This window comes from Tyto alba, unplaced genomic scaffold (genome assembly GCF_018691265.1).
Source record: "Tyto alba isolate M040663 unplaced genomic scaffold, T.alba_DEE_v4.0 Super-Scaffold_38, whole genome shotgun sequence".
Classification (NCBI taxonomy): Eukaryota; Metazoa; Chordata; class Aves; order Strigiformes; family Tytonidae; genus Tyto; species Tyto alba.
Window position 1 is genome coordinate 38718712 of NW_024881313.1, and position 23810 is coordinate 38742521.

Below are 23810 nucleotides of genomic sequence, written 5' to 3' on the forward strand. Positions count from 1 at the left end.
TGTGTTTGGTTTTCTTTCCTTTTAATAGAAACATCCTAGAGTAACCTGGGAGGAGGATCCGCCTAAAGGGAATGTCTCGCGGAATAAAACGGGCGTGACGTGCTTGGGGAATGATGTGCAAAGTTAAAATGTCCACGCAGGCTCAGCTCAGGACTTCCTGGATTCTTCAGTCTTCTTGATTTCCTGCAAGATCGGGAAAACAACTGAGCATCTGCCACCGTTTGGGAACGACTCATCGTTTCACAGCTTTGGAGACCACGAGCAATCATCTCCTCAGACCAGCTCCACAGCATCACAGGACCGAGCCCAGAATTTACACACGAGCCTTTAGGGACAAGGCAAGGTTTAGACTTAAAGGCTCTTCGAAAACAGCACGCCCCTTCCATACCGCCCAGGGACGCACATTTATTTCGCTCCCAACCCAGCGTCACGCTGGCTCCTTTTCCCCACTTTTAGGCCACTGATCCAGCATCGCTCCTGCGCGACCTACGCTCAGCGACGTCACTCAGCCGCCCAAACCAGACCAAGCGTGGGCACAAGGTCACATCTCTGCGGCTGCCTACGGACAGAGCCTCACCTGCTCAGCCTCCAGGTCACGCCTGCCTGGAGAGGGAGGGAGGCAGAAAAGCCCTGAGAGACTCACCTCCAGGAGCATCTCCTTCAATTCAGAATAGGCTTTTTCTAAATCATCGTTAATAATGACCAAGTCGAACAGGCCAGGCTCTTTACCTAAGGAAGGAGATGAGGACAGAGGAGTTAGAGAACACGTTCCTTCCCCGTCTCACCTCTCGTGCACGACCCGAGTTCCTGGGGCATTTTAATATTATGATTTCAGCCGCTGCTAACGCGCTTCTCCGCCCACCGCCCACCAGGAACTGCGGTGGGAAACGATGCGGGACGGTGCTTAGATCAAACTCAGCTGATGTCCAAGCCCCGCCAGCGCTCCTTGGAGAAAAACAAGTCGGATGTTGATGCAAAAAAAAAAAAAAAACCCAGCTCCCAAATCACCAACGCATCCCCTCTCCCCGTGTGCATCACTCAAAGGGCTCTGGACTTACTGAGTTCCAAATCTACACGGGCTGCAGACAAACGCTTCAGTAAACTTTCTTCTGTCTCAGTCTTTCGGTCACGTAGTCTTTTTTCCTAAACCCAATGTCAAACGCATTAAAGAAAAGTCTCTTCCCAATGCTGCACACAGAAACCACCACCCACCCCCGCAAGCCAGGGGCTGTCTGCCACGTGCCATGGCCGGCGACCACGGCCACGTGAGGTAACCCTCTGCAAAGGGCAAGAGGCCTCATTTCCAGCCCAGAGCAAAAAACTGAGTTTGGGCTCAAGATCCCCTATCCAGAGCTCAGGTTTCAAGTCTATTTTTCCCTGTATATACATTTTTTTTTTTTTTTTTTTTTTTTCCTCCCCACCCTCCTTGGCACTGCTGGGAGACGAAATCTCCCTGCTGGGCTCTGGCGCCTGGTGCTGTTGGCTTCCTCCTCCACGAACTCGACGTGAAACACGAACAGCCTGATCTACTGAGAGCAAGAAGGGAGAGCCTCGAGTCGGGGCCTTCGCTGCTGCCCACTCCCTTGCATGGCTGCAGCAAGTCACGTACACGTGTCGACATCCCTCCCTGAACCACGAGAATGATGCCGCTTCCGCGAGGGGCACACTGCAATCATCATTATACAGGGCCCCACAAAACCTGGGGGGGGGGGGTGGGGGGGTGTATAGGATTTCTGGTGCTGCAGAGAACCAGCCTCCCTCCGTTTCACTGGAATGGCTGGAGGCGAGTCGCAGCAGAAAATTCTTCTCTCCTCAGCGCTGAGCACAACTAATGGATCTCAAGGCTGGCCACGCTGCCGTGGAGCCTGTAACCCCGTGCAGGAAACCACACCAAGGCGTGGAAACTGTACAGGAGGGACTCAAAAAACAGTGCACGGGAAGATTTAGCCCCGAGAGCCCAGCTGGACTGGGCAGAGGTAACGGTGTGGCTCAGAAGTGCCCTCCCCCACCTATTCTACGGCTCTTAGCAACATACAGATGGAAACAACAAGGGGGGGAACCCCCATCGCTTCAGAGCAAGGCGCTGATTACCTCTAACTGCCTAACGGCAAAGGAAGGCGGTCGCTCACCAAGATGTCTATGGACGGAGGCTGGATGAAGATGTAGATGGGGTTCAGGTCTGTCCTCTTGATGTTTTTCACGCCCTGGATGTCGATGTCAAGGACGCAGATCTGGTTCCGGGCTTGAACAGCCTGCACCGCACCTTTACTGGGGACAGAGCAAATTGGGGAGGGATCAGAGCGGCCAGCCACAGCCGTGGGGGTTTGGTGTGTGTCCCCCTGTGCCCAAATTGTGGCAGGAGAGAAGACAAAGCCTGCTCTGCTCTTGGCTAAACAGTTTCTCTTTCCCCCGAGCATCCCCTGGGGTGGAGCAGGGACCTGCTGTCTCCTTCTACAGAGGCGAAACCACAATGGAAGGTGTGGAAATCGATAAATGAGCGACTATCCCAGGAGCAGAGTGGCTCAGGTACAGTCCTTAAAGCTCCTGCCTTTGACAAACACAAGAGCAACCTTCACCGAAGAGCAAAAGCACCGAGAACTCTTCTTCCCCAGAGATTTCTGTACCCAGGCGCCCTCCTGAAGGATGCCTGATGGAGATGGATGCTCCTGTCTGGGTCGCGAGATGTGTAATTCAGAAAATCTTTTTTTTTAAATGGTGGCTCTCCCCTGTCGTTCAAGACGGTATCTCTTCCCCAACACAGGGGAACTGCCTCGAGCTTGTTCCTGAACACCTACAATTCGACCTTGAAAAGCACCAGTGCTGACCCTCTCCCAGTGCACAGGAGGTACCTGGCCCGGTTACTGGGTAGCAGCCTTCTTGGGGGAATTTCTCAGTCAGTATTTGCACAGCACCAGGCCCAGATTCTCCTTCAAGCCAGCGCTCCGTGGCACGATGGCCAGTGTGGAGAGAAGCCCTGCCAGGAGCTCAGGTGCGGCGCTGCAGGTTTTGAGATCATGAAATCCGGAGGTCAGGCAAGGGCAGCAAAAATTAGAGAGCAAACCCTGCCCTACAGCCAGCCTCCAACTCGCTCAATTCCCTGCCCATACCCAGGGCACCTCTTTGGATGTTGCCCCGTCGCCCTGCACCACCAAGGTTTGCTCCCTGATGCCTTCTGCAAAGACGTGCTGAAAAAAAGCCTCCCTTGAATGAATGCTCTTGTGCTGTCCTACCCGCCCCCCTCCCCCCCCCCCAAGGAAAGGGGAGCCACAGCTCCAGCAAAACAGGATTTGGGAGCCCCAGCCCTCCTCCCATAGCTCCCACCAGCCCCGCTTCCTGGCTGTGCCAGCTGGAGAAGACAAGGTGTTCACTGGCACGAAGGGAAAGCACCCACGGGTGTCAGGGAGCAGCTGCTTGAGGCCACGGCGCTGCCATTGGCAGGGTTTGAGCAGAGCCAGATGTGACAGCACAGAGAGCCCCGAGCCCACGGGCACCGCAGCCACCCGACAGCTCGCTGCAAACACAGCCAGAGAGGCCAGAGACAGCGCGAGCAGAAGGTGCCTCTTGGAGGAAGAGGGAGCAGAGCTGCGAGGGGTCTGGGGGGGAAAAGCTGTCAAGGCTTCCGGGAGCCTGCAAACCCCGAAAAGCAAACCTGAGCAACCCGACAAAGCGATGCTGGGAGCTCTTCGCACCCGACGGCGGGGAAGAGCAGCCAGGAGTGGGGGTCACGGGAAGTGGAGGTGGCTGGCGACTCTCCTCCTGACCCTGGAGTCCCCCAACATGGGTCACAAACCCCGGCAGGAAGGAGGAAGCTGAAGCCAAGCTGCCAAACCGGCACCACGCGTTAGAAAAAAAAAAACCAAAAAAAAACAACAAAAAAAAAACAAAGACGGAGGTTCGGTGCTGCGAGAGCCCAGATCTGAGCCCTGGCCCAGGGCAAAGCCACAAAACCTCCCCAAAACAGCTCGGTTCGCCACGTGAAAGCCGCAGGCTTCACCTGGTATCAACCGACTCCCGCTACAACCCACCTACAAAGAGCCAGCAGCTCGGGGAGCCCCAGGAAAGAGGCCCCCCACACCTGCACCCTGATTTCAAACTTTAAGGTAATCGCAAAGAAATCCTGGTTTCGGTGGGCAGGGCTCCGCGCTAGCCCTTTCAGGCCTCTTAATTGAAGCAATTAATGTTTAGTTATTCATTATTATTGGTGAGATTTGGGCGAAAACTTCAACTATTCTGATAAGCGTGAGGGACTTTCTCCACTTTATCACACATCTGATTAGAAACACCCTTAGGCACCTGTCGAGAAAACGTAAGCTTGGAGAGTTGCTGTATTTTTTTTTGTTTGTTTGTTTTCAAACAGGTATTTATTGCTGAGATGGTTTGGATTACTTTCAGCTTCCCACCACCACAGGCGGAGCACAGGCAACGTGAATACACAGAAGGGGCCGAAGATGAAAGTGAGGAAAGCACCTCAAAACCAAACCCGAGCGTGCCACACAGCTTGATGAAAGGATCGAATTCCTGCAGAATTCATGGAGGTTTGGCTGAGGTGTCTTCTCGGCACCTACCCTGAGGAAGAGGCACCAAAATCAACTCCACCTACGTACCAGGCATCAGAAAGCAGCCTTCTCCTCCACGCCGCGGCCGGCTGGATTAAGCAGGACAGACGTGAAGGAAGGAAGCCTGTCCTAGGCAGGATGAAACCAGGGATTAAGGAGCTTGAACTCACTTTCCCCTCGGCGCTGCGTATGCGGAAAGGGAGCTGTCAGGTTTCAGCTTCTCGCACCAAACCAGTGACACTGGAAGTATCAAGGCCGGGGCAGGGGGACTCTGCTCCTCCACCAGCCTCAGAGGGAGCGTGGCCAGACCCCAGACCCCCCGGGGGGAGGCTGCGGCGACGGCAGCGGCGCCCCTGCACGTCACACTAAACCAGGGAAATTACCAAAACGCAAAATTGCCAACCGCGCCGTCAGCGCGGTACAACCCGCAGCACCTTCAGTCTGGGGGCACCTCCCGTAAGGAAACCAGCCTCAGCAGGAAACTGCCATCCCCCAAAAAAATCCTCAGAAAAGCACATTCAGCTCTAAGAAACCTCAGTCTTCCTCAGGAAAAGGTCTTTAATGCAACTGGTTAAATACCTCAAGAAGCATTTAACTTTCCTCCTTACCAGCTCTTTTACTATACTGCCACGATTTTCTCACAATAATTATATAAGATATTTGACTTCTAATTCACATTGCTGTTTAATGTTTTATCGGATCATCAGCTCCAACAGCCGAGGGCAATGCTATTTTAAAATCCACCTAACTCCTGAACCCCAGTCAAAGGTGCCATGCAACTTATCTATTCTTAAGCAGCCATAACACCCAAGCAGCATGCCTATTTGTTTCACAACAGCCAATACAGATATCATCTCTTCTGCTCCTGAATTCATCCTATGCAGACCATTGGTTAACACAAGGATAATGAGAGGAAGTCCCCGTTCTGCCCACCACTCTCTGCAGGCCCTTCAAAAATATTGAGGAGCGTAAATAGTCTGTGAAAATCACCCCTGTGCAAGAAAAAGTGTTAAGCATATGCACTACTTCAGCAGCCCTCAAACACCGAAGGCTATAGAGAATCTAATAATGTAATGATTTAATTATGATGAGCTAACGCTCTGCAAGAGTTAATTTTGCTGCCTTAATAAAGCTGGGGAGGACCCTGCTATCAAAAGGAAAGGCTTCCCGCAGGCAAGAACCCGTGTGTTTGGGGGAAAACAGTATCACTAAGGTAAAAATATTTTTTTCTCTTCACCATCATCTCGGCTCCCGGCACCACCTGGGTTCAGCAGCGACAGCGTCTGAACCGCGTACCTCGTCCCGTACATATTTCCAGAGAACTCTGCGTGCTCGATGAATTCACCAGCATCGATTTCTTTCTGCATGTCCTCTCTGGTCACAAAGTGGTAATCTGGATAGAGAAAACAGGGAAAAAAAAAAAAAAAACAGGCAGAAATGAACCGCTTTGAAGGTAAAGTTCATGGTCAGAATGACACCCGGGGGTGCTAAGGGGAGAAGCGTCTTAAAATCTGCTTTGGACAACTAATTACTGTGTACAGCATCCCCTGCTCATAACAACTGCCCAGACACCTGCTCAAAATGTTTTCAAGTTTTCTGTGCGGCCAAAAATCCTGCTGTACCCCTTTTTTCATACCCTTTCCCCTTTCTGGCGCAGTGGGAACCTCCCCCTCTCTCCCCACAGGTGTGGAACGCTTTACAGCAGGACTGCCAAGGCCCTTAATTTGAAAGCGTTTATGATTAAAGACTAGAACGGGACAAGGGAGAGGGGGGGGCAATAAAAGGCAACATCAAAATCAAATGAACTACAAAGGAACGTTTCTCTTTTGTTAAAATTCCTCCCTTTCACTTCCGAGTGAAACCTGCCATTGGAAATCAAGAACAAACCTCATTTGAGCCTTCCTGAAATACACAAAAACAAACCAGAAAACAGAAAAGCAGCTGGACCCGAGCTATTAATACAGATAAAGACACCTCATTAAGCAGTTGCGTTTCCCAAAGCAGTGTGTATTCGAGGTATCTCACCAGAGCTGCCTGGCACTTTGGAAAAAATCAAGCTACTCAATGCCTGAGTACGGACCAGGGCGCATAAATCGAGAGCTCTGCTTTGAAAACCTCAGTCAGAGAATCACGGTGTCTAGACAAGAAAACTGGCAGCACATGCTCTGCCCCCGTTAACGTTTCACCGCGTAATTAAATTTTGGTTTCGTTCTGTCCAAGTCCATCGCTTTGTTATCTTCTCCTCAGCACGTGGCACATGCTGCAGAACAGCAGTAAATGGCTACGGACTAACGGCCACTGAGAGAGAACAAATGTGTGCGTACGCATGCCTGTTTATATACACATATACCCACACACCCTCAAATGTACTGTCTTGGGTTGGGTGAGTGGTGGAGTTTTTTGGTGGCAGGGGAGGGGGCTATCGGGGCGGCCCCCTGTGAGAAGCTTCTCGAAGCTCCCCCAGCTCCACGTCAGCTCCACTTCTGTTTGGGAAATTGAGCCAATCGGCTGCACCTCTGCGATAACGTATTTAAGAAGGGACGTGGTGACGGGCAGTGGGACTTGTGAGGAGGAGTCGCTGCAGCTGCGTGAACACCAAGGTCAGTGGAGGAACGGAGGAAGAAAGGAGGGGGGAGGTGTGCCAGAGCAGAGACCCCCCTGTATCCTGTGGGGAGACGGCAGGGCGGCCCCCCCTGCCACCCATGGAGATCTACGGTGGAGCAGACATTGATTTATGGCCTGTGGCTCCTGCTCTGCTGATCAAGGGTCTGTGCCCGAAGAAGGCCGGGGTCTCATGGGAAAAGGCAGCCCCGCTGCTGTAATTCAGTGCTGGGAGGATTGCAGCATGCGGGGGAGTCCCACGCCGGAGCAGCTCGGGACGGGCTGCAGCCGTGGGAGGGAATCCAGTCGGAGGAAGTTAGTGACCCATGACGGAGCAGTGTGGGGAACTCTGCGGCCCGTGGGAGGAATTCAAGTCGGGGAAAGTTTGTGGAGGACTGTCTGCTGTGAGAGGGGGACCACGATGGCGCAGGAGGAACAAGTTCTGGACACTCCCCTCACCGAAGATGAAGGAAGTGGCAGCGCTGACTGCACCCCCCATTCCCTGCCCCTGCGCCACTGGGGGAGGAGGTAGAGATATCGGGAGCAGAGCTGAGCCCGGGAAGAAGGGAGGGGTGGGGGGAAGGTGTTCTCAAGATGTGGCAATGCTTCTCACTGTCCTACTCTGTTATGTGTTGTTAGTAGCTGTAATAAATCTATGTTCTTTTTTTTCCTTCCCCTAACGAGTCTGCCTTTTGCTCGTGATCATAAAAGGGGGATTTTTCCCCATCCCAGTCCTATCTTGAACCCCAAGCCTGGCTCTCTGTCCCTTCTCATTGCCGGAGGGGAAGAGAGAGAGAGAGCTGCTGCATTGTGGTTGGCTGCCAATCAGGCCTAAACCACGACACATATCATTACTGCATGTCTGCCTAGGGAAATGCACCCTATAAACGTAAATGGAGGACTAACTTATCTGCCAGGGGGGATTCATGCATGCACTTCACATAAACTTATAGTTTTTGAGAGGAATTATTTGCCAAGTCCAAGGAGACAGGCCCAACTGCAACACACTCACCTTTGCCATTCACTTCACCGGGTCTTGGCTCCCTCGTGGTATCTGCAAGCAAAGAACAGCCTTGCAAACTTTGTACGCCGCCCGAGGAAGTAAGAGCATCAAAGAAATAAAAAGCACACACGCGGATTAAGCCAACCACGTCGTAAGCCGATCCGCTATTTAAAATGATCAAAGCTTCTGGAATCAGCTCGTGTGACACACGACGACGCGCAGGACTGGCCTTTAATCGAAGAATCCTACATAATCTGAAAACAATCAATTAAGATTGTTGGGGGCTGAGCGGTCAGTGTGGGACTTACCAGGCTGGGCTTAAATTTTCAGCTCTGCTCCAGCCTTCCTGTGTAACCCTAGACACGTTACTCGCACCTCTGCCTCAGTTCAGGGGAATTAGCGGTGCCCTGCTTTGAGGAGTTATCTTCGCTTCAAAAGATCGTGTGCAGCACCTACACGGGTGCTTCAAATAGCCAGATTTCCTGAATAAGGGCAAACTCCTGCACGAGGCAGGTGAATAAATCAGCTTTTGAACCCTGCTGGGAGTCGTTCAAGCTAGTATTGTTTCAAGCCCGGGCTCTGCAAACCAAAAAGGAGCTGACGGTCATCACGGAGGGCAACACCGATGATTTTATTGAGGATCAGCAGGAGTTAACCCAATGCAATAAGGCACCAATCACCTGTAAGTTTTTATAAAGCACCAGTTGCCAAGGTTTAAGTGGCTTGCGGAGATTTAGGAAAAAAAAAAAAAATATATATATATATATATCTACCAAGAAGCAACCGTGGGGAAAATAAGACTTAGTTTGGACTGAGATGAGAGATTCAGTTGAAGCAAAAGTATAGGATGAAACACACAAAAGGAAAGAGAATTTTAAGTTTCTTTCATCTGCAGTAACATTAAATTTTTAAAGATCCAATATTTCCTCTTTCACAGTGGAATGAATCCGATCTCACAGATCTCAAAGCAGTATCCAAAGCGCTAGGACAGTAAAAAGCCCCAACATTTTGGTAATGCACTTATAAACACCTTACGGAGCTCCAGGGAAAATCAGGCGAATGAGCTGTGGACACAGCCCAGACTCTGAGGGTAACCTTTAAGGCATCGCTCATGACAGAGGAAACAAAATTAGTATTGCAACAGGCAACCTGCCTGAAGAAAACTCCCTGCTCTTCCTCGGTTGTGGGCACAGGAGGGCTTCAGCAGCGCCTGCAGGTGTGAGTGGATCGAGCCAGATGGCCAGGGGTTATTTTCACATTACAGGGAACCATCCCAGGTCAAGAAAAAAAAAAAGGAACCTCAGGCAGCACTGACGTGGAAAAAGTCATCAAAGCACCAGAGCGATGGCAGGAGGAGGAAGGAACATACATAGGTGATGGGGCAAACTGTTTCGCTGACTGACCCCGTGATGAGCTGGGCTTCATAAAACTCTTTTCATTTTAAATCCGAGATGGGTGTGCAGCCCCTGGGCTGTTAAAATCCCCATCAGCTCCCACAGGAATTGGCTTTTGAAGCAGAGGTGGGTGTGCGTGTGTGGGGGGGTGGATTTTGTTCCTTTGAGAGTCAAGAATCACTCAGAAAAAGCTCCTCAACCTCTCCTGAGCTGTGCTTAGAGGCGTGGGGAGTCACCAGACCTGGAAAGAGCGCTAGTCCGGACAGATCTTAGACTTGCCACTCAAAACCAGTAGCAAAAGGCATCCTGACTTATTTAAACATCCCAAAAAGCCTGCAGACAGCCTAGGACACAGGCAAGCCAAGGAAGCCCGTTGCTTGGGGCACGAAGGCAGCTACAGAAGCAGGCTCTGGGCTAGCGGCCCTCAACTCCTCCACTGCCCTTCCCCACAGACATACGGATACTCACGGGAGACGCTGAAGCCGAAGATGTTCTCGTAATCTTTAAGCAATTTCTTTAACAAAGTGCTCTTCCCTGCACCCGATGGGCCACTCAGAACTACCGGCCTTGGTCCCTGCATGGCTACAGAGACAGAAAAACACACGTTTGGTTAGAAACACCCGTGGAAAGCCACAGCTATGGATTCCCAGCAGTGCTGGGCCCCACAGAACCGTGTCTCTCTTCAGATACAAGTTTCTGCAGGCAAATCTGAAATGTTGAAACATCGCAAGCCTAGAGCTGATAGGAAGTAACGGAGCGCAGGAAATGCCACCAAGGAAAACGCAAAGAACTATTAAATTTGCAAACTCTGTACTGCTGCAAGAGATGCAGGCTGGGAGCCCTGAGGACTCGGATATCATTTTGGAAAGTGGACACGGGGACAGCTTCACCTTGCTTTGCTGCTGGCCCCAATTCTTCCCCGGGGAACAAATACCTCAGATAGATAAAGGACACGTACCGCTGCCGTGTGAACATTCGTTCTCAAGGGACTGAGGTCAAACTCATAGGACATAAACCAAATGAGGGGGAAACTGAGCTCCAGCTGCCACTAAAGTGGGATAACTCAAGCCAGCTCGATCCTTTGTCACCAGAGTTGGGTCTCTCTGGGACCTAAATCCTAGGGAAAACGTTCTCTAACAGGAGGGAAATGTTTTCTGTGCCTGGTGGCATTCAGAAACATCGTGGGACGTCCACACACACTGGGCAACGCCTGCTTAATACTTATCCTTCCTGGATAGTGGCAGTCCCAGCCACTTCCCTCTCACAGGGAGAAGCCTCGGGAGAGTTTGCAGGAGATGCTGGCAAGAAAAAAGGGCAGAAATCAGCCAGCGTTCGGCATACACAGCTCCGAGCGAGGGATGGGATACCTGTGAGATCACCACACCTCTTGTGTTACCCAGTTACACCCTAACGAGTACAAACCACGAGCCTGTGATGGGCAGTTACACGTTTCCTATCAGTCCTGGGATAAATATCCACGCGTAAAGCCTTTACCATCAGCAGCCAACGTGCTGAAGCCTAGACCCGAAAGCCCAGCCTCGTCCTCCGCCGCTAAACCCCAAAGCCTTGCCACAACAGTCTGAACACGGGTGTCATCTGGGACATGAACGTGCTCTGAGGTTTATTTCCGTATTTCCTGGAGCGTTTACTCCAGCTCAGGGTGTGTCATGGCAAGAGAGAAGGGTTTGGTTCCTGGTACAGGAGAAAAAAAAAAAAAAAAAAAAAAAAAAAAGGCAGCCTGGGGCCACACAGACCTTTCTGCAGTTGTTTCTTCAGCCAGAAAGAAAAAAAAAAGAAGGAAAAAAAAAAAAAAAAAAAAAAAAAAGGGTGTTTTCGTGTGCCTGCCTCTCTAGGGAGGAAGAAAGGTTAATTATCAACATGTGAATAAAGAAGAAAATCCTGTACGACAGCGCAGGGGGTACCGCTGGGAACCTTCATCCATCAACAGCAATTTAGCAACTTCGAAACCAGAGAACCAGAGGTGATGACGAGAGCAGGAGAAATCAAACCAATCCATTTTTCCTATTTAAAAACAATTACGTTCTGGCAAGCAGTAAAACCCCTGGAAGTGCTTTTTTTTTTTTTTTTTTTTTTTTTTTTTAACCTCACTGCCTGGGTGCGGCCTCAGGATCAATCAGCTGACAGACAGTCTAATGCCTTTCCATTTTAAATTAGATCATAGCAATGTCACCCTGACCTTACAAATCACTTTTTAAACAGCCTTAAGCCTTGCAAAATCAGCCGCAGACCATGGGGAGGGTTAATCTAGCTGGGCTGCCTCCCTGACCCCAGCCCGCGTGGGCTGGGTACCTCCTCATCCCTAAATCCCTCCTGCACAGCTCCAGGTCGGGCAGACACCCGTCAGGCAGCACTACAGCTGGCAAATAAAAGGAGTTTTTCCCCTCCGTTCCCTGAGGATGTTTTGTACTTGGCTGACCGGAGTTTATCTCCAAGCCTGGAGGAAAGCACACGGTGTTAATCCACAAAGTCTAAGCAGATGCTGGGAGCAGCTAATGTGGTCGTGAAAACACCCCTGTTCAATCACCATCCCAAAAGGAAACTTTTGTTTGTTTGTTTGTTTTGCTGTTAATGTCCCCCTCAGGTGTTGCAGCCCCAGAGACCCACCAGATCAGACCTTCTCTGGGGACCTCAGAGGACCAGTCCCCTTGTTAGCTGCAAGGCCATGGATGAAGCTTCGTCATCGGAAAAAACACAACCCTAGGAAGTCTTTTGGGGGGACCTGCGCGACCTTTTCCTTAAGCCTCAAGCTTTGCTAATTTTCAAATATCATAGGTTTCCCCTAAAAGTTCAATACCAAGAGGAAAGCACGCCCTCCTGCACCCTCTCACCAGCAAAATGCTATTCAGTGCTCGCACCAGAGAGGTCCAAAACATCTCCCTCTTCTGCCCCTGCCAGTTCCTCTCCCCCACCCGAAGAAAACAGGTGAGCCCTAAGCACCGCTCCCGAAAACAATCCAGAAGAGGAGCCACACGAAGTTCGTTGCACCTCCAGTCATCCCAGAGCGCTCTGCAACCCGCCTGCTCCCAAACGCTGCTCCTTCATTGCGCACCGGCTTCCTCGGCCGCCGCTGAAAGCCCCGCACGTGGTATCGGGGATGGTTCACCCCTTTCCCTCCACCGTCGTCCCGCTGTGCCAACCAGAACTGCTCCAGATGCACAAGGCCCAGCCAGCACGCTCACATCCCAGCTAAGCGGGCAAAAGAGCTTTCCCCTCTTCCCCCTTCAGAATTTCATCCGCCCTTTAGCAGACACCGACAGGGCGAAGGGAATTTAAAGCTGCCCGACCGTTCCATTCGACCCCAGACAAACTGGGAAAAGATGAGAGGAATGGGCAGAGCGCTGGCTAGCAGCAGGCTCCAACACATCCTTACCTTTTGCTTTAACTCCTTTTCAGCCAACGTATAAATCCCAGCTCCCTGCAGCGGCGACAAGCTCGCAATACGAGCGAGGCAGCAGAAAGCCGGGCTATTTGTGAGCTGCCTAAAGCCTTTAATTACCGAGCTGCAATTTTCAGATGGCCAATGAAAACCTCTCGCTGGTCTTTAATCTCCCCTCCTGGTTTCTTCTCCTCTCCCTGCTCTCCCAGCTGGTAAAGCTGCGGTCAAACGCCGCTAATGGGTGCCGGCCTGGCGCTTCGGCAAACGGGGAAACCATCCTTGACTCTGCACGTCACCTCCCGGCTGGCACGGCCCCCCAACAGGCACCAAAAAAAAAAAAAAAAAAAAAAGAGCTGTGGGACCTCCTGGGCAAAATCATCGTTGAGGTTGGAGGGACCTCAGGAGGCGTCCAGCTCACCCTTCTTCTCCACCGTAGCGCGGCTTTAGCCCGTGAGCAAGTGCTGGTGCCCACGGAGACCAAGAACGGACGGGCTCGTGGGCAAGAACGCACGTCGGGCTTAAAACCCAGGGTGTAAAGCTGCTACACTCACCCCACGCACCCAACCGCTGCGTGCTTGAGGCAACAATTCCAGAAGAATGCTCACTCTTGGTTTCAGCCAGGATTTCGCCTTCTGCAGGCAAAGCTCCTCTTCTTTTGGTCTTGAAGCCTGCACGGCTCTTGCCTCCAGCCGCTGCTTCGCCCCAGGCCGATGATTAAGCTACTTCTCCACCACACCAAGTCGACAGGAAAACTTCTCTTGCCCACGCAGCTCCAAATGTGTCCCAGCATCTCCATGGTGGGTCCTTGCGGGGTCCGTGCTGGTGGTGCTTTTCTGCCTGAACGAGCAGTGGTGGGGCGTCAGGGAAAGATAGAGACGCTCTCCTTTATTTTATTTTTTTTTTTTTCCCCACAAAAATACTCAGAACTGAAGTAAAAAGGCACACGGGTTGCAATCACAGGTCTCACTTCTACGAGAAATGGGCTAAACCAAGGGACTTGCAGTTGTTTCCTTTTCCCTCCCTCCAAGAGCAACCCTTCTCCTTTGCTGGATTGCTCCAGAGGAAAACAAGATGCAATTTAGAGGGGGGGAAAAAAAAAAAAAAAAAAAAAAAAGCCATTTCTACTGCCAGATGAAGGGGCTGGGCCCTCGTGGGCAGCAAACAGCAACCACCCAGGTGGCAAACTGGGAATGTGGGTCAGCACAGAGCAAAACCAGCTCGCATAGAGCATTTCTGGCAGGCGCCCACCACCCGACACGGTGCAGGATTTAGGGGGGCAGCTGCTCGGGGCCGGAGAGGCAAAGGGTGAAGATGTCCTGGGAGGGTGAACAGAGGAGAATCTCTGCCTCGAGACACGAGCAGCACAGACGTGGGAGCGGGTGCCCTCCCCTCCACCATCAGATTTGCTTAAACACGTGCCCAGACCCCGAGAAATCTCTCGTAACCATGAGCCGGTCTGCACAGCGGTATTATTGCCCTCACCAGGCTGCTCCGCTCCCCCAGCCCCATCAAACACAGCTGAAACCCTCAAAAACCACAAAAAAAAAAAAAAAAAAAAAAGACTGAGAAACCAGACCTGGTGGATACGAGGCTTTTTAAATCTCCTGTTTGGTTCCCAGCCCAGTAAGGCATCACATACATCACGCTTTCAATCCGTCTGCAGCAGTGGCATGACAGGTACATACTTATTTTGAGCAAAAGCTCATTTTTTTTCCCAGTTTTCTCACATTTTGGCGTTTTCCGAGCAAATATCTAGCACAGAGGGTCTCTCGCCTCCACCAGGTTGCTCCTAAAATGGTTTTGGATCCAGCCTAATCACCAAAATCACCCAAAACCACAGCGGGCTGGAGTCTGTCAGTAAGATTTAATAAAGAGCCTCGTATTTTGGGAGGTGCCACACCTGGGACTGAGCACAAACGGCCACACAGACCCCGCCGGGCTGCAAAAAGACAAGGTGGTCACTGAAGGAGGAGGCGGGAGGTTGTCACTTAAGAGTGAGGAACGTTTCTCAGTCGGCTCCTGCCTGCTAAATTTGCCCTGGATTCTAACTGGGAGGTGGCAACACGACCAGAAAAGCAAAGGACAGACATCACAAGAGTTAAACAAAATCGATGGTGATTAGCAGAGAGGCTTTACAGAGAAGGTAAAGCTCCCTTATGAAGTAGAAAACGAGATTAAAGGACAGTTTCCCTGGAGCCTCGAGAAAGGTCTCCTGGATTAGGATTATAATCCCATTCCCTATTTTTAGCAGGTTCGTTATAAAACCGCCACTGCCCCCTTCCTGAATTTTGTGACCCTTTCTGCAAAACCCAGCCCGGCCAGCTTGTACAAAACCACAAAGTTTGGCATTATCCGAGAGCCGGGAAAGGGGTCGGGGGCTGGGATGTCTGCGAGGGGCTTTTCCGACCCTGATCCGGGCGGGCGAAAGCTCCGGAGCTTCGTTTGCAGTTTCACAGCTGGGGGTTGCTTAAATAAAGGGGATTCTTTTGCAGAACTGAACCAGGAGCAGAGCATCCCCGCCGCCGTGCCGCCCGGCTAACCTTGTTCTTGGAAATAATTATCGCCAAAGGACTAATTGGCCCCTGGCTTCGCGGGGAGCAAGGGGGCAGGAGGAGGAGGAGGAAGAACGACTCGCTGAAGGAATCGGCTCCAAGACCGTCTCCCACTGCCAAACTGGGCCAGTTTGACCGACCAACCGGTTCCAAGCCGCTGGGAGAACGTCTACCGAGGTGAAGCGCAGCCGGGGAGGGGGGGGGGGGGGGGTTCCACCGTCCCCCTTCTCCCTCGCAGAGCTTTATTTTCGGGTACCTGAAGGGTGCTTAACCCCCCACCCCCCAAAAAAAAAAAAAAAAACAACAAAAAAAAAACAAAACAAAACAAAACAAAAAAAAAACAAAACAAAAAAAAAAAAAACAAAAAACAAAAAAAACCCCAAAACGCTTTACCTCACCGCCTCGCGCGGTCCCCCCCCAAAACCAACCGATTCAACGCGCGAAACCCCCTTTTGTCCCGTTTAAACGCGGGGGGGGGGGAGGGGGGCGGTATCTTAGCGACACCCCCAAACAGCGCGACCCCTCCGCACCCCCCCCCCCGGGGGAAGGCGGGAGCTCCGCACCCCCCGGGCCGGGCCCCCCCCCCCCCCGGCCGCGCTCACCCGCCGCCCGGGCGATGGCGCCGCGAAGCCGCCGCCAGCTCATGAGGGGGGATGGGGGGGGTTGGGGAGGGGGGGGGGGGGAATTCGGGAGGGGAGGGGGGGTGGGTGTGGTGTGTGTCAATCCCGGCAGGCTCCGCGTTCCCGCCGGCGCGCCCTGACGTCAGGCGGGAAGAGGAGCGCGGCGCGCCGGAGCGGTGCGGTCACGTGGGAACCAGCGGGGCGGGGGGCGCCTGCGATTTACCCATGATGGGGGGGGGGGGGGCGAGGGGGGAGTTGTGGGTCGTGCCATTATTTGGGGGGGGGGGGGGGGGGGGGGGGGGGGGAGGGGGGCGTTGGGTTGAATCACAGCGTGGGGGGGTGGGGGGAAAGTGACCCTGGTCTGAACCATTGTCGGGCGGGGGAGGAGGGGCTGTCTTGGGCTCAACCATTTTGGGATGGGGGGGATATGGTGGGGCTGAACCATTGTGGGGAGGAGGGGCCTGTCTTGGGCCGAACCATATTGAGGTGTGGGGTAGGTACGGTGGGGCTGAACCATTGTGGGGCGGGGGAGGACGGGCTGTCTTGGGCTCAACCATTTTGAGATGGGGGTATGGCGGGGTTGAACCACTGTGGGGCGGGGGAGGAGGGGTTGGTTTGGGCTGAACCATATCGTGGTGTGTGGCGGGGGTTATGGTGGGGCTGAACCAGGATTGAGGTAGAGGGAGCCGTGGTAGGACTGAACCATAGCGGGGAGGGGAGGGGGGGGAGGAGTCATGGTGCGGCTGATCCGCAGCGGACGCGCACACACCTGGGGGGGTTGCGGTGGGATGGGGACACGGCTCTGTCACCCCACAGCCCCCCCCGGGCCAGCACCGTATCCCCCATAAATCGCCTCACCTCCTGCTCCCCTTCGCCTGGAGGCTCCGGCCTCGAGCAAGATGGCGGCCGCAAGCCGGGCCCTGAGGTAAGAGCCGGCGGTGACCCCTTGGCCGGGCAGCCGCCTCCTTTCCTGAGGTAACCATGTGCTTTCCTTCACGTAACCCGCCCCCGGCGACGCCTCCCGCCCTCACACCCCTGCGCCGCCTCCTCCTTCCCCTTCCCGCCAGCGCCCTGCGCCTCGACGCCGTCCCCCGCCTGCGGCCGGCCGCCCTCCTCGCCCTCAGCCGCCACAACTCCAACCGCGCCGCCATCTCCCACCTCCACCGTCAGCTCTACGGCCGCCTCTACCCGATCCTCCTGGTCAAGACCGACGGTTCCACCATCCGCCTCCGCTACAAGGAGCCGAAGAGGATCCTCATGGTGAGGCGGGGGGAGGGGGGCAAGGCTGGGGGGGAGGGTGTGTGAGGCACTGACGGAGGTTTCACGTTGGTGTGTGTGTGTGTGTGTGTCCCCCAACTCCTCAGCTGCCCCTGGACAGCAGCACCCTGCCTGAGGCGGAGCGCAGGGCTCGGCAGCGGCGGCATTTCCCCAGAAAACAGATGGCCGAGCCGGAGGAGACCTTTGAAAGCATCGACCTGGCCACCTACAAGCGGTTCTGGAAGAAGTGAAGCCCTGAAATAAAATTTAAAAGCAAAAAAAAAAAAAATAATAATAATTCCAAGAAACGAGTGGTGCAGCTTTCTGTGCGTGTGGGGTTGTGGCTCGGTTCGCGGCTGAGGGAGCGCGGCGGCGCGACTCCCCTGCCCCCCCCCCCCCCCCCCCCCCCCCCCCGGTTCGGCGCGATGGTATCGCCCGTTTCGCTGTTTCTCCCGCAGCTCCCCCCGTCGCTGAGCGCGCGGTGGTAACGGCGGGAGGGCGCGCGGGCCCGGAGCGGCGCGCGAGGTGCGTGCTGGGGCGGGGGGGGGGGAGGGTGCGTGTTGGTGCGTGTGTGACCCCGCGATTCGCAGCCGCTTTCTTCCCCCCCCCAACCCCCCCCCCAAAAAAAAAAAAAAAAAACCAACAAAAACCACAAACTGCCCCACTCCCCCCAGCGGGGTGGCGGCTGTGTAGCCCCTGGGTGTGCAGTGACACCCGCCCCCCCCCCCCCCGCGGGCCTTTACACCCCCCCCGGGACGTGCAACCCCCGCACCCCCACCCCCCCCCCCAAATCGTGCAACTCCTCCGGGGGCCGTGACACCCCCCACACCCCCCAACTTCCCCTGAGGGTGTGCAACCCCACCCCCCCCCCAAAAGACGGGCACCCCCCAAAAAGTCTCTGGGGTTGTGCAAACCGCCCCCCCCCCCCCCCCATTTTCCAGGCTGTACGACACCCCCGGGATTTCAGTGACCCCACCGACTCCACGGGGGGGGTGGGGTGGGTGTGGTGTGTCCACATTTGCTTCCCCCCCCAACAAGACACACACACCCCCCGGGGGGGGGTTGGTGGGGGGCAAACCCGGGGCTGACCCCCCCCACCCCACACCTTTGTAGGTCACCAACACCCCCCCACACACCCCCCCCCCCGTGACACCACTGTGGGGCCCGGCACCATGTTCGGCTCATCCCGAGGGGGGGTCCGGGGGGGCCAGGACCAGTTCAACTGGGAGGACGTCAAGACGGACAAACAGCGTGAAAACTACTTGGGTAAGTGCTGACCTGGCTTGAAAAAACCACCCCCCACACACACCCCCCCTCCCCGAGGTGATTTTTGGGGTGCGGATGGAGGATTTTGGGTCTGATGGTGTTCTGGGGGGGGGGGGGGGTGGTGTCTCTTTTCTTCCTCCCCCCCCAGGGAACTCTCTGATGGCGCCCGTGGGCCGGTGGCAGAAGGGGAAGGACCTGACTTGGTACACCAAGGGCAAGAAGGAGACGGCCCCCCCGTTATCCCGCGAGGAAGAACTGGCCGCCGTCCGCCTGGCCGAGCAGGAGGCCATGATGGCAGCTCTGTAAGCCTGCACACACAACCCCCCCCCCAAAAAAAAAAAAAAAAAAGGGGGGTGCAAAGCATCACCCCCCCCCCCCCCCCCCATCACACCATTTTATTTCCACAGTGGCTACAAGAACGTGAAGCGGCAGCCCACCGCCCTCAGCAAGGAGGTAAGAGGGGCCACCCCGCTTCCCCCCGAGCATCACCTTGGCTCTGTGGTGGTTTTTTTTTTTTTTTTTGGGGGGTGGGGGACACACCCACCCACCCAACCCCACCCCACCCCCCCCACGGAGGATGTTCTTCCCCCTCCCGCAGGACCTGGCCGAGGTGTGCAAGCGGGACGGCGCCGAGCGGGACGAGAAGGACGTGGATCGGGTGGTGGGCTTGGGCAGCTCCAGGTACGAGGGGGGGTGTGGTGGGACAGCCCCTGCACCCCATTTCAGGGCAATTAGATTTTTATATTTTCTCATTTTTAGGCTTTTTTGGTTTTGTTTTGTTTTGTTTTTTTTTTTCTGGGGGTGGGTTATCTTCTCATTGCGTGACTCCCCGCGGCGACGTCTCTCCCCAGCGGCAGCGCCGGCCGGGTGATGCTCTCCAAGGAGGACAAGGAGGCAGCAAAGATGGGGCTCTCCGTCTTCACGGTACGGCATGGGTCACATCTTCCTTTTGAGTTTTTTTTAAAAAAAAAAAAAAAACAAAAAAAAAAAACACAAAGAAAAAGGCAAAAAGCCCTGCCCCGCGCTCAGGATGTTTCATTTAAAACCAAAGCTGGTGGTTGTAGCGCAGAGACCTGCAAGAGTTCCCCGTGTCCTGTTTGCAAAGTTAATTTCTTGGTTTAATTTGGAAGGAGCTCTTGTGGGGATTTTAATTTTTTCGGAAATGCAATTTTTTTTTTTTTTTTCCCAAACAATTTTAATTTTTAAAGGGAAAAAGTCCCTTTTTCTTGTAATTTGAAGCTACAGGCTCACGGACTCGCTCTGTATTTTCCCCTCTCTTCCGACCCTAGCACCAGAAGGTCTCCAGCAGCCCCGAGACGTCTAGCTCCAAGAAGAAGCAGGAGAAGGAGGAGAAGGTGGAGGAGAAGCGGTGAGGATGGTCCTTTTTTGGGGGGGAAAATCACCTTTTTTGGAGGGGAGGAACGTTTTGCAAAATGCTTCTACGGCTCCGTTTCACATCAGGCTTGTTCTGCATGTGCCTGAATCACCCCCAGAATAACTTTTCTTGATGTTTTTTTGTTTTGTTTTATTTTTCTGGGGGTTTCTTGTTGGCCACGGAGGTGGGATGAGCCCAGCGGGAGGGATGGGGATGAGTTTTTGGAGGCGGCGGCGGCGGGATGCGCAGGGCAGGGATCCTCACTGCTTGAGCTCCTCCCCGCAGACCGGAAGGCGGCAAGAAATCCAAAAAGGAGAAAAAGAAGAAGAAAAAGAAGAAACACAGGAAGGAGAAGAAGAAGGACAAGCATCACAAGAAGGATGCTGCCTCGTCGTCTTCTGATTCTTCTCCGGACCGGGATGAGAGGTAGCTGGGTTGGGATGGGGGGTGTCCCCTGCCACTGTCCCCCTCCCCACAACCAGGACAGCGCTGGGAAACAAAACGAAGGATTTAGGCGAGCCGCCCGGTCACGGCTCCTGTCAGCTTTCCAAAAATCCCTCTTTTTCATCCCCCACACGGGCTCGTTGGCGTCCCCCGTTGTCCCTCCGTCACGAATCCCCCCTTCCCCGCCCCGTAGGCACCACCGAAGGAAAACCCAGCAGCGCGGCAGCCGGCGGCGGCACGACACCGATTCCTCCGGCGACAGCCCCTCGCGGCGTCCTGCCCGCCGGCGGAGCCGGGACGACCGCGGTCACAAAGGGAGGAAGAAGAGGAGCAGGAGCAGGTCCCCTCCAGCCCGGGGGGTCAGGCAACGCCACGACACCGATTCGGAGGACTGAGAGGGAGCCTGGGGTTCTTCCGGGGAGATCTCCACATAACTCAAACATATATATATATATATTTTTTTTTTTTTTAAAGGTTATTAAATTAAAGCCACAGCTCTGCGGTTGCTGGTGCTGAGTCTGGCGAAGGGCATGATGTTGTGGGGTGCTGGCTCCCTGCAATGTGGGGCAGCACCAGCAGCCCCCCCCTACAACTTTTGCCCCCAGCCGTGGAGGGGGGACAGCAGGTACCCAGGCCGTCCTTCTCCTCGCTCCCTGGATCCATCCTGATTTAGGATCCATCATCCGGGGAGGATGCTGCGGGCGCGGTTCTGCCTGCAACGCTGGAAATGCTGCAGACGCCTCGTGTTTACGTAAAGAGACTTGGGATACAGTTGTTATTATTATGTTTTTTTAATATCTTCTTTCGCTGCCACTGGGAAAAGCTGCCAGCGGAGAGGCTGAAGGAGAGTTTCAGCTCCTTAAACCCTCCCTTAAATTAATCAATAAAACCCGGGACTCGCATCGCTGCCGGGAGGGTTTTGAGTCTTGGAACTGATGGGTTTAAGGTGGCCGGGCTGTGGGGCAGCCCTGGGGGGTGGTGGGTGTCCCACGGACCCTCCATGAGCTATGGGTGCTCTCCAAGGTTCATGGACCTTCTCCCTAGGGTGACACGTGCTGTCCAGGGGACATCTAGTCTCCATAGGGCACCCGTACACAGGGGAGAGCACTCAGGGTATCCCCCCCACCCCACCCATGTCCCTGTCCCCCGCGTGGGGATGGAGCAGCCCATCCCCCAGAACCAAGTACCCTCCCCGCTCAAGTTTGGAGAAAATTGAGGGCTTTTTGACTCCAGCGGGGTGCTGGATGCTCAAAACACAACTTTTTGGGGGGGTTAAAGGAAGAAAAAACTGCTGGGACAACCTCTGAAATATCTCCTCGGCTGCCGGGGAAGATGGATGGGGCTGGGGTGTCATCTGTAGATGTTTGTCCTGGTCACATCCACCCCGCAGGGAGGAGTAAGTTCCCTTCCCAGCCAGGATTTTAAACCTCAGACCACGAGTATTTATGTGCTCGGTAGACTGAGAAAGGGGAATTTTACATCCATAAATAGAAATATTGATTCCCAAAATGGAACGGGGGTCGTCCCAAGCAGCTCCAGGCTGGAGCGGCCGTGCCAAGCACCAGGGCCTCAGTTTGTGTAATTAATGATGCAATTTCTCTCTACTTAAGACAGGGTGGTTTTGTGTGCCTTGGTGGACAAAAGCCCCGGGGTTGGCAACCGGCACCATTATCTCATGGGACACACACACCCCCACCCACCACGGCAGGATTGGGGTGATGAGCTGAAATAAAGCCTTTCTGTCCCGCTGCCAGCACGTGCTTCACCCAGCAGCAAGAGAGGCTGCAGGATGGTTGCCAGCTCTGGTGTTTGTGTGTGTCCCCCCCTAAAACACACATTTTTGGGGGGGTTGAAAACATCTTAGCCTAGTCAGAGAGTTGTTATTCTTGCTCTGAGCAGATCCAGCCCGAGGACCCACTGCGTGGCTGCCTGCCCAAGTGGGGTAACCCCGAGCCCACGCGCTCTCTCTGGCTTGGGGTCACCCTCCTGGAGATTTTTTTTTGGGGAGGGGGGTCCAGGCTGCTATTGGTGGCTGCTGGGAGCATCCCAGTGCAGGGGATGGTGGAGCTAGGGTTGTGTTTAACGGGAACTCGGCGCCGGGAGCTCCAGGCTGAAAAGGGAACTATGGGAGAGCTAAAACACCGCAGTGAGCAGAGAGAAGGAAAAAAAAAAAAAAAACAAACCCAAAAAACTTTACCTCCCCTGCTCATTGCTTTTCCCAAGCTCTGTTAAATCCTTGGTGGGGCTGCCCCAGAGCTTTACCAACGCTGAGGAAAGGGGATGGATGGAGCAGCAGAGTCCTGGGGATGAGGGGAGGCAGGGAAGGCTCCGGGTTTGTTCCCCCCTAAGATCACGAATGAGCCAGGGGGAGCGCAGGGAGGGTCAGAGAGAAGGACAAGATAAAAATGATGCGGAGTGCAGAGGGGGGTGAAGGAGCCCAGGCCCAGCCCCATCTCATCTACCGCCCTGCTGAGCTGTTGCTCCAGTTCCTGGGTGGACTGGGGAGAAGCCACACCAGCTCCAACATTTGGCCCTGCTGAAGGGAGCTGGTGTTTCGTGCTCGCCCTCTTCCCTGGGTGTGAGCTGCCTGGCTGGCTAAAACCCCCCCCGGGGGGCCGGCCCAGCGGAGGGCAGGCTCCCCCAGCTCAGATAACATCAGCACATTCCCCATGTTTTCTTCCTTCCAATCCCAACCAGCAGCAAATTCTGGGGGTGGAGGAGCAGGATTTGATGCAGCCGGGCGGCCTGGGTGAAAACCATGCCTTGGGTAAAAACCATCGCCTCAGAGGAGCCTCTCTGCTGCCAAGGGGGGTCAGGGTGCTGCGTCACAGCAGGTCACCCAATTTTTTAAGGACGGAGGGTGAGAGGAGTTGAGGAGGGGGAAAGCTCTGCTTATTTCAGCAAAGCGGCACCAGCAGAAAAAGGGGCCCTTTGAGTTAAATTCCCTCCCAGAACAGAAATAAAGTCCTGCCCTATTAGGCATGCAGAGATCCTGAGTCAGAGCTTGAAATTCAAAGCAAGATGAACATCTTCGGAAGAATAACCTGATTTACAGGAGTTTTGTAATCCCATTGCTTGCCTAATACCATTTACTCTTTACTAACCAGACAAGCGCAAGGAACAGAGAGGGCTGAGGCAGCCCTTGCAGGGGAACCTGAATAAATCTGACTTCCCAGCTGAGGATGGGGCAGAAAACAGTTCAGTTGATGAACCTCTGCACAGAAGAGGACAGTCCTGCAGTAAACCTGTGCTCAGGGTGGGGGCTGCTCTGTGCCCACACGTTAAGCAGCTGCCCTGCTGCCTGAAGGACTCTGAGTCAAAAAACAAACAAACAAACAAAAACCA

General features: G+C 54.1%; 3 protein-coding genes across 7 annotated transcripts; 2 read left to right on the forward strand and 1 right to left on the reverse strand.

The window, feature by feature from the left end:
* Nucleotides 1-4: 4 nt before the first annotated feature.
* GUK1 (guanylate kinase 1) lies at nucleotides 5-16241 on the reverse strand. Of its 3 annotated transcripts, none has more exons than XM_042801736.1 (8): nucleotides 16106-16241; nucleotides 10023-10136; nucleotides 8170-8211; nucleotides 5853-5949; nucleotides 2130-2268; nucleotides 1059-1143; nucleotides 644-729; nucleotides 5-183 (listed from the first exon to the last, which is right to left on the reverse strand). In XM_042801736.1, the coding sequence occupies exons 1-8, from the start codon at nucleotides 16146-16148 to the stop codon at nucleotides 148-150; spliced, it is 642 nt and encodes a 213-aa protein (XP_042657670.1). In that variant the 5' UTR covers nucleotides 16149-16241; the 3' UTR covers nucleotides 5-147. The 3 variants fall into 3 exon arrangements, with proteins under 3 accessions (XP_042657670.1, XP_042657672.1, XP_042657671.1); XM_042801738.1 differs by lacking the exon at nucleotides 16106-16241 and adding an exon at nucleotides 13503-13779; XM_042801737.1 differs by lacking the exon at nucleotides 16106-16241 and adding an exon at nucleotides 12946-13232.
* On the forward strand, nucleotides 15263-17688 carry MRPL55 (mitochondrial ribosomal protein L55). Of its 3 annotated transcripts, none has more exons than XM_042801742.1 (4): nucleotides 15263-15680; nucleotides 16940-17048; nucleotides 17191-17383; nucleotides 17488-17688. In XM_042801742.1, exons 2-4 carry the CDS (start codon nucleotides 17023-17025, stop codon nucleotides 17629-17631), a joined length of 363 nt encoding a protein of 120 aa, XP_042657676.1. In that variant the 5' UTR covers nucleotides 15263-15680; nucleotides 16940-17022; the 3' UTR covers nucleotides 17632-17688. The 3 variants fall into 3 exon arrangements, with proteins under 3 accessions (XP_042657676.1, XP_042657674.1, XP_042657675.1); XM_042801740.1 differs by lacking the exon at nucleotides 15263-15680 and adding an exon at nucleotides 16221-16299; XM_042801741.1 differs by lacking the exon at nucleotides 15263-15680 and having other exon boundaries at nucleotides 16825-17048.
* A 77-nt stretch (nucleotides 17689-17765) lies between these two features.
* CUNH1orf35 (chromosome unknown C1orf35 homolog) lies at nucleotides 17766-21367 on the forward strand. The gene is made up of 9 exons (XM_042801735.1): nucleotides 17766-17905; nucleotides 18494-18646; nucleotides 18795-18948; nucleotides 19054-19099; nucleotides 19245-19327; nucleotides 19498-19570; nucleotides 19936-20015; nucleotides 20307-20447; nucleotides 20659-21367. Exons 2-9 carry the CDS (start codon nucleotides 18553-18555, stop codon nucleotides 20858-20860), a joined length of 873 nt encoding a protein of 290 aa, XP_042657669.1. The 5' UTR covers nucleotides 17766-17905; nucleotides 18494-18552; the 3' UTR covers nucleotides 20861-21367.
* Nucleotides 21368-23810: the final 2443 nt, after the last annotated feature.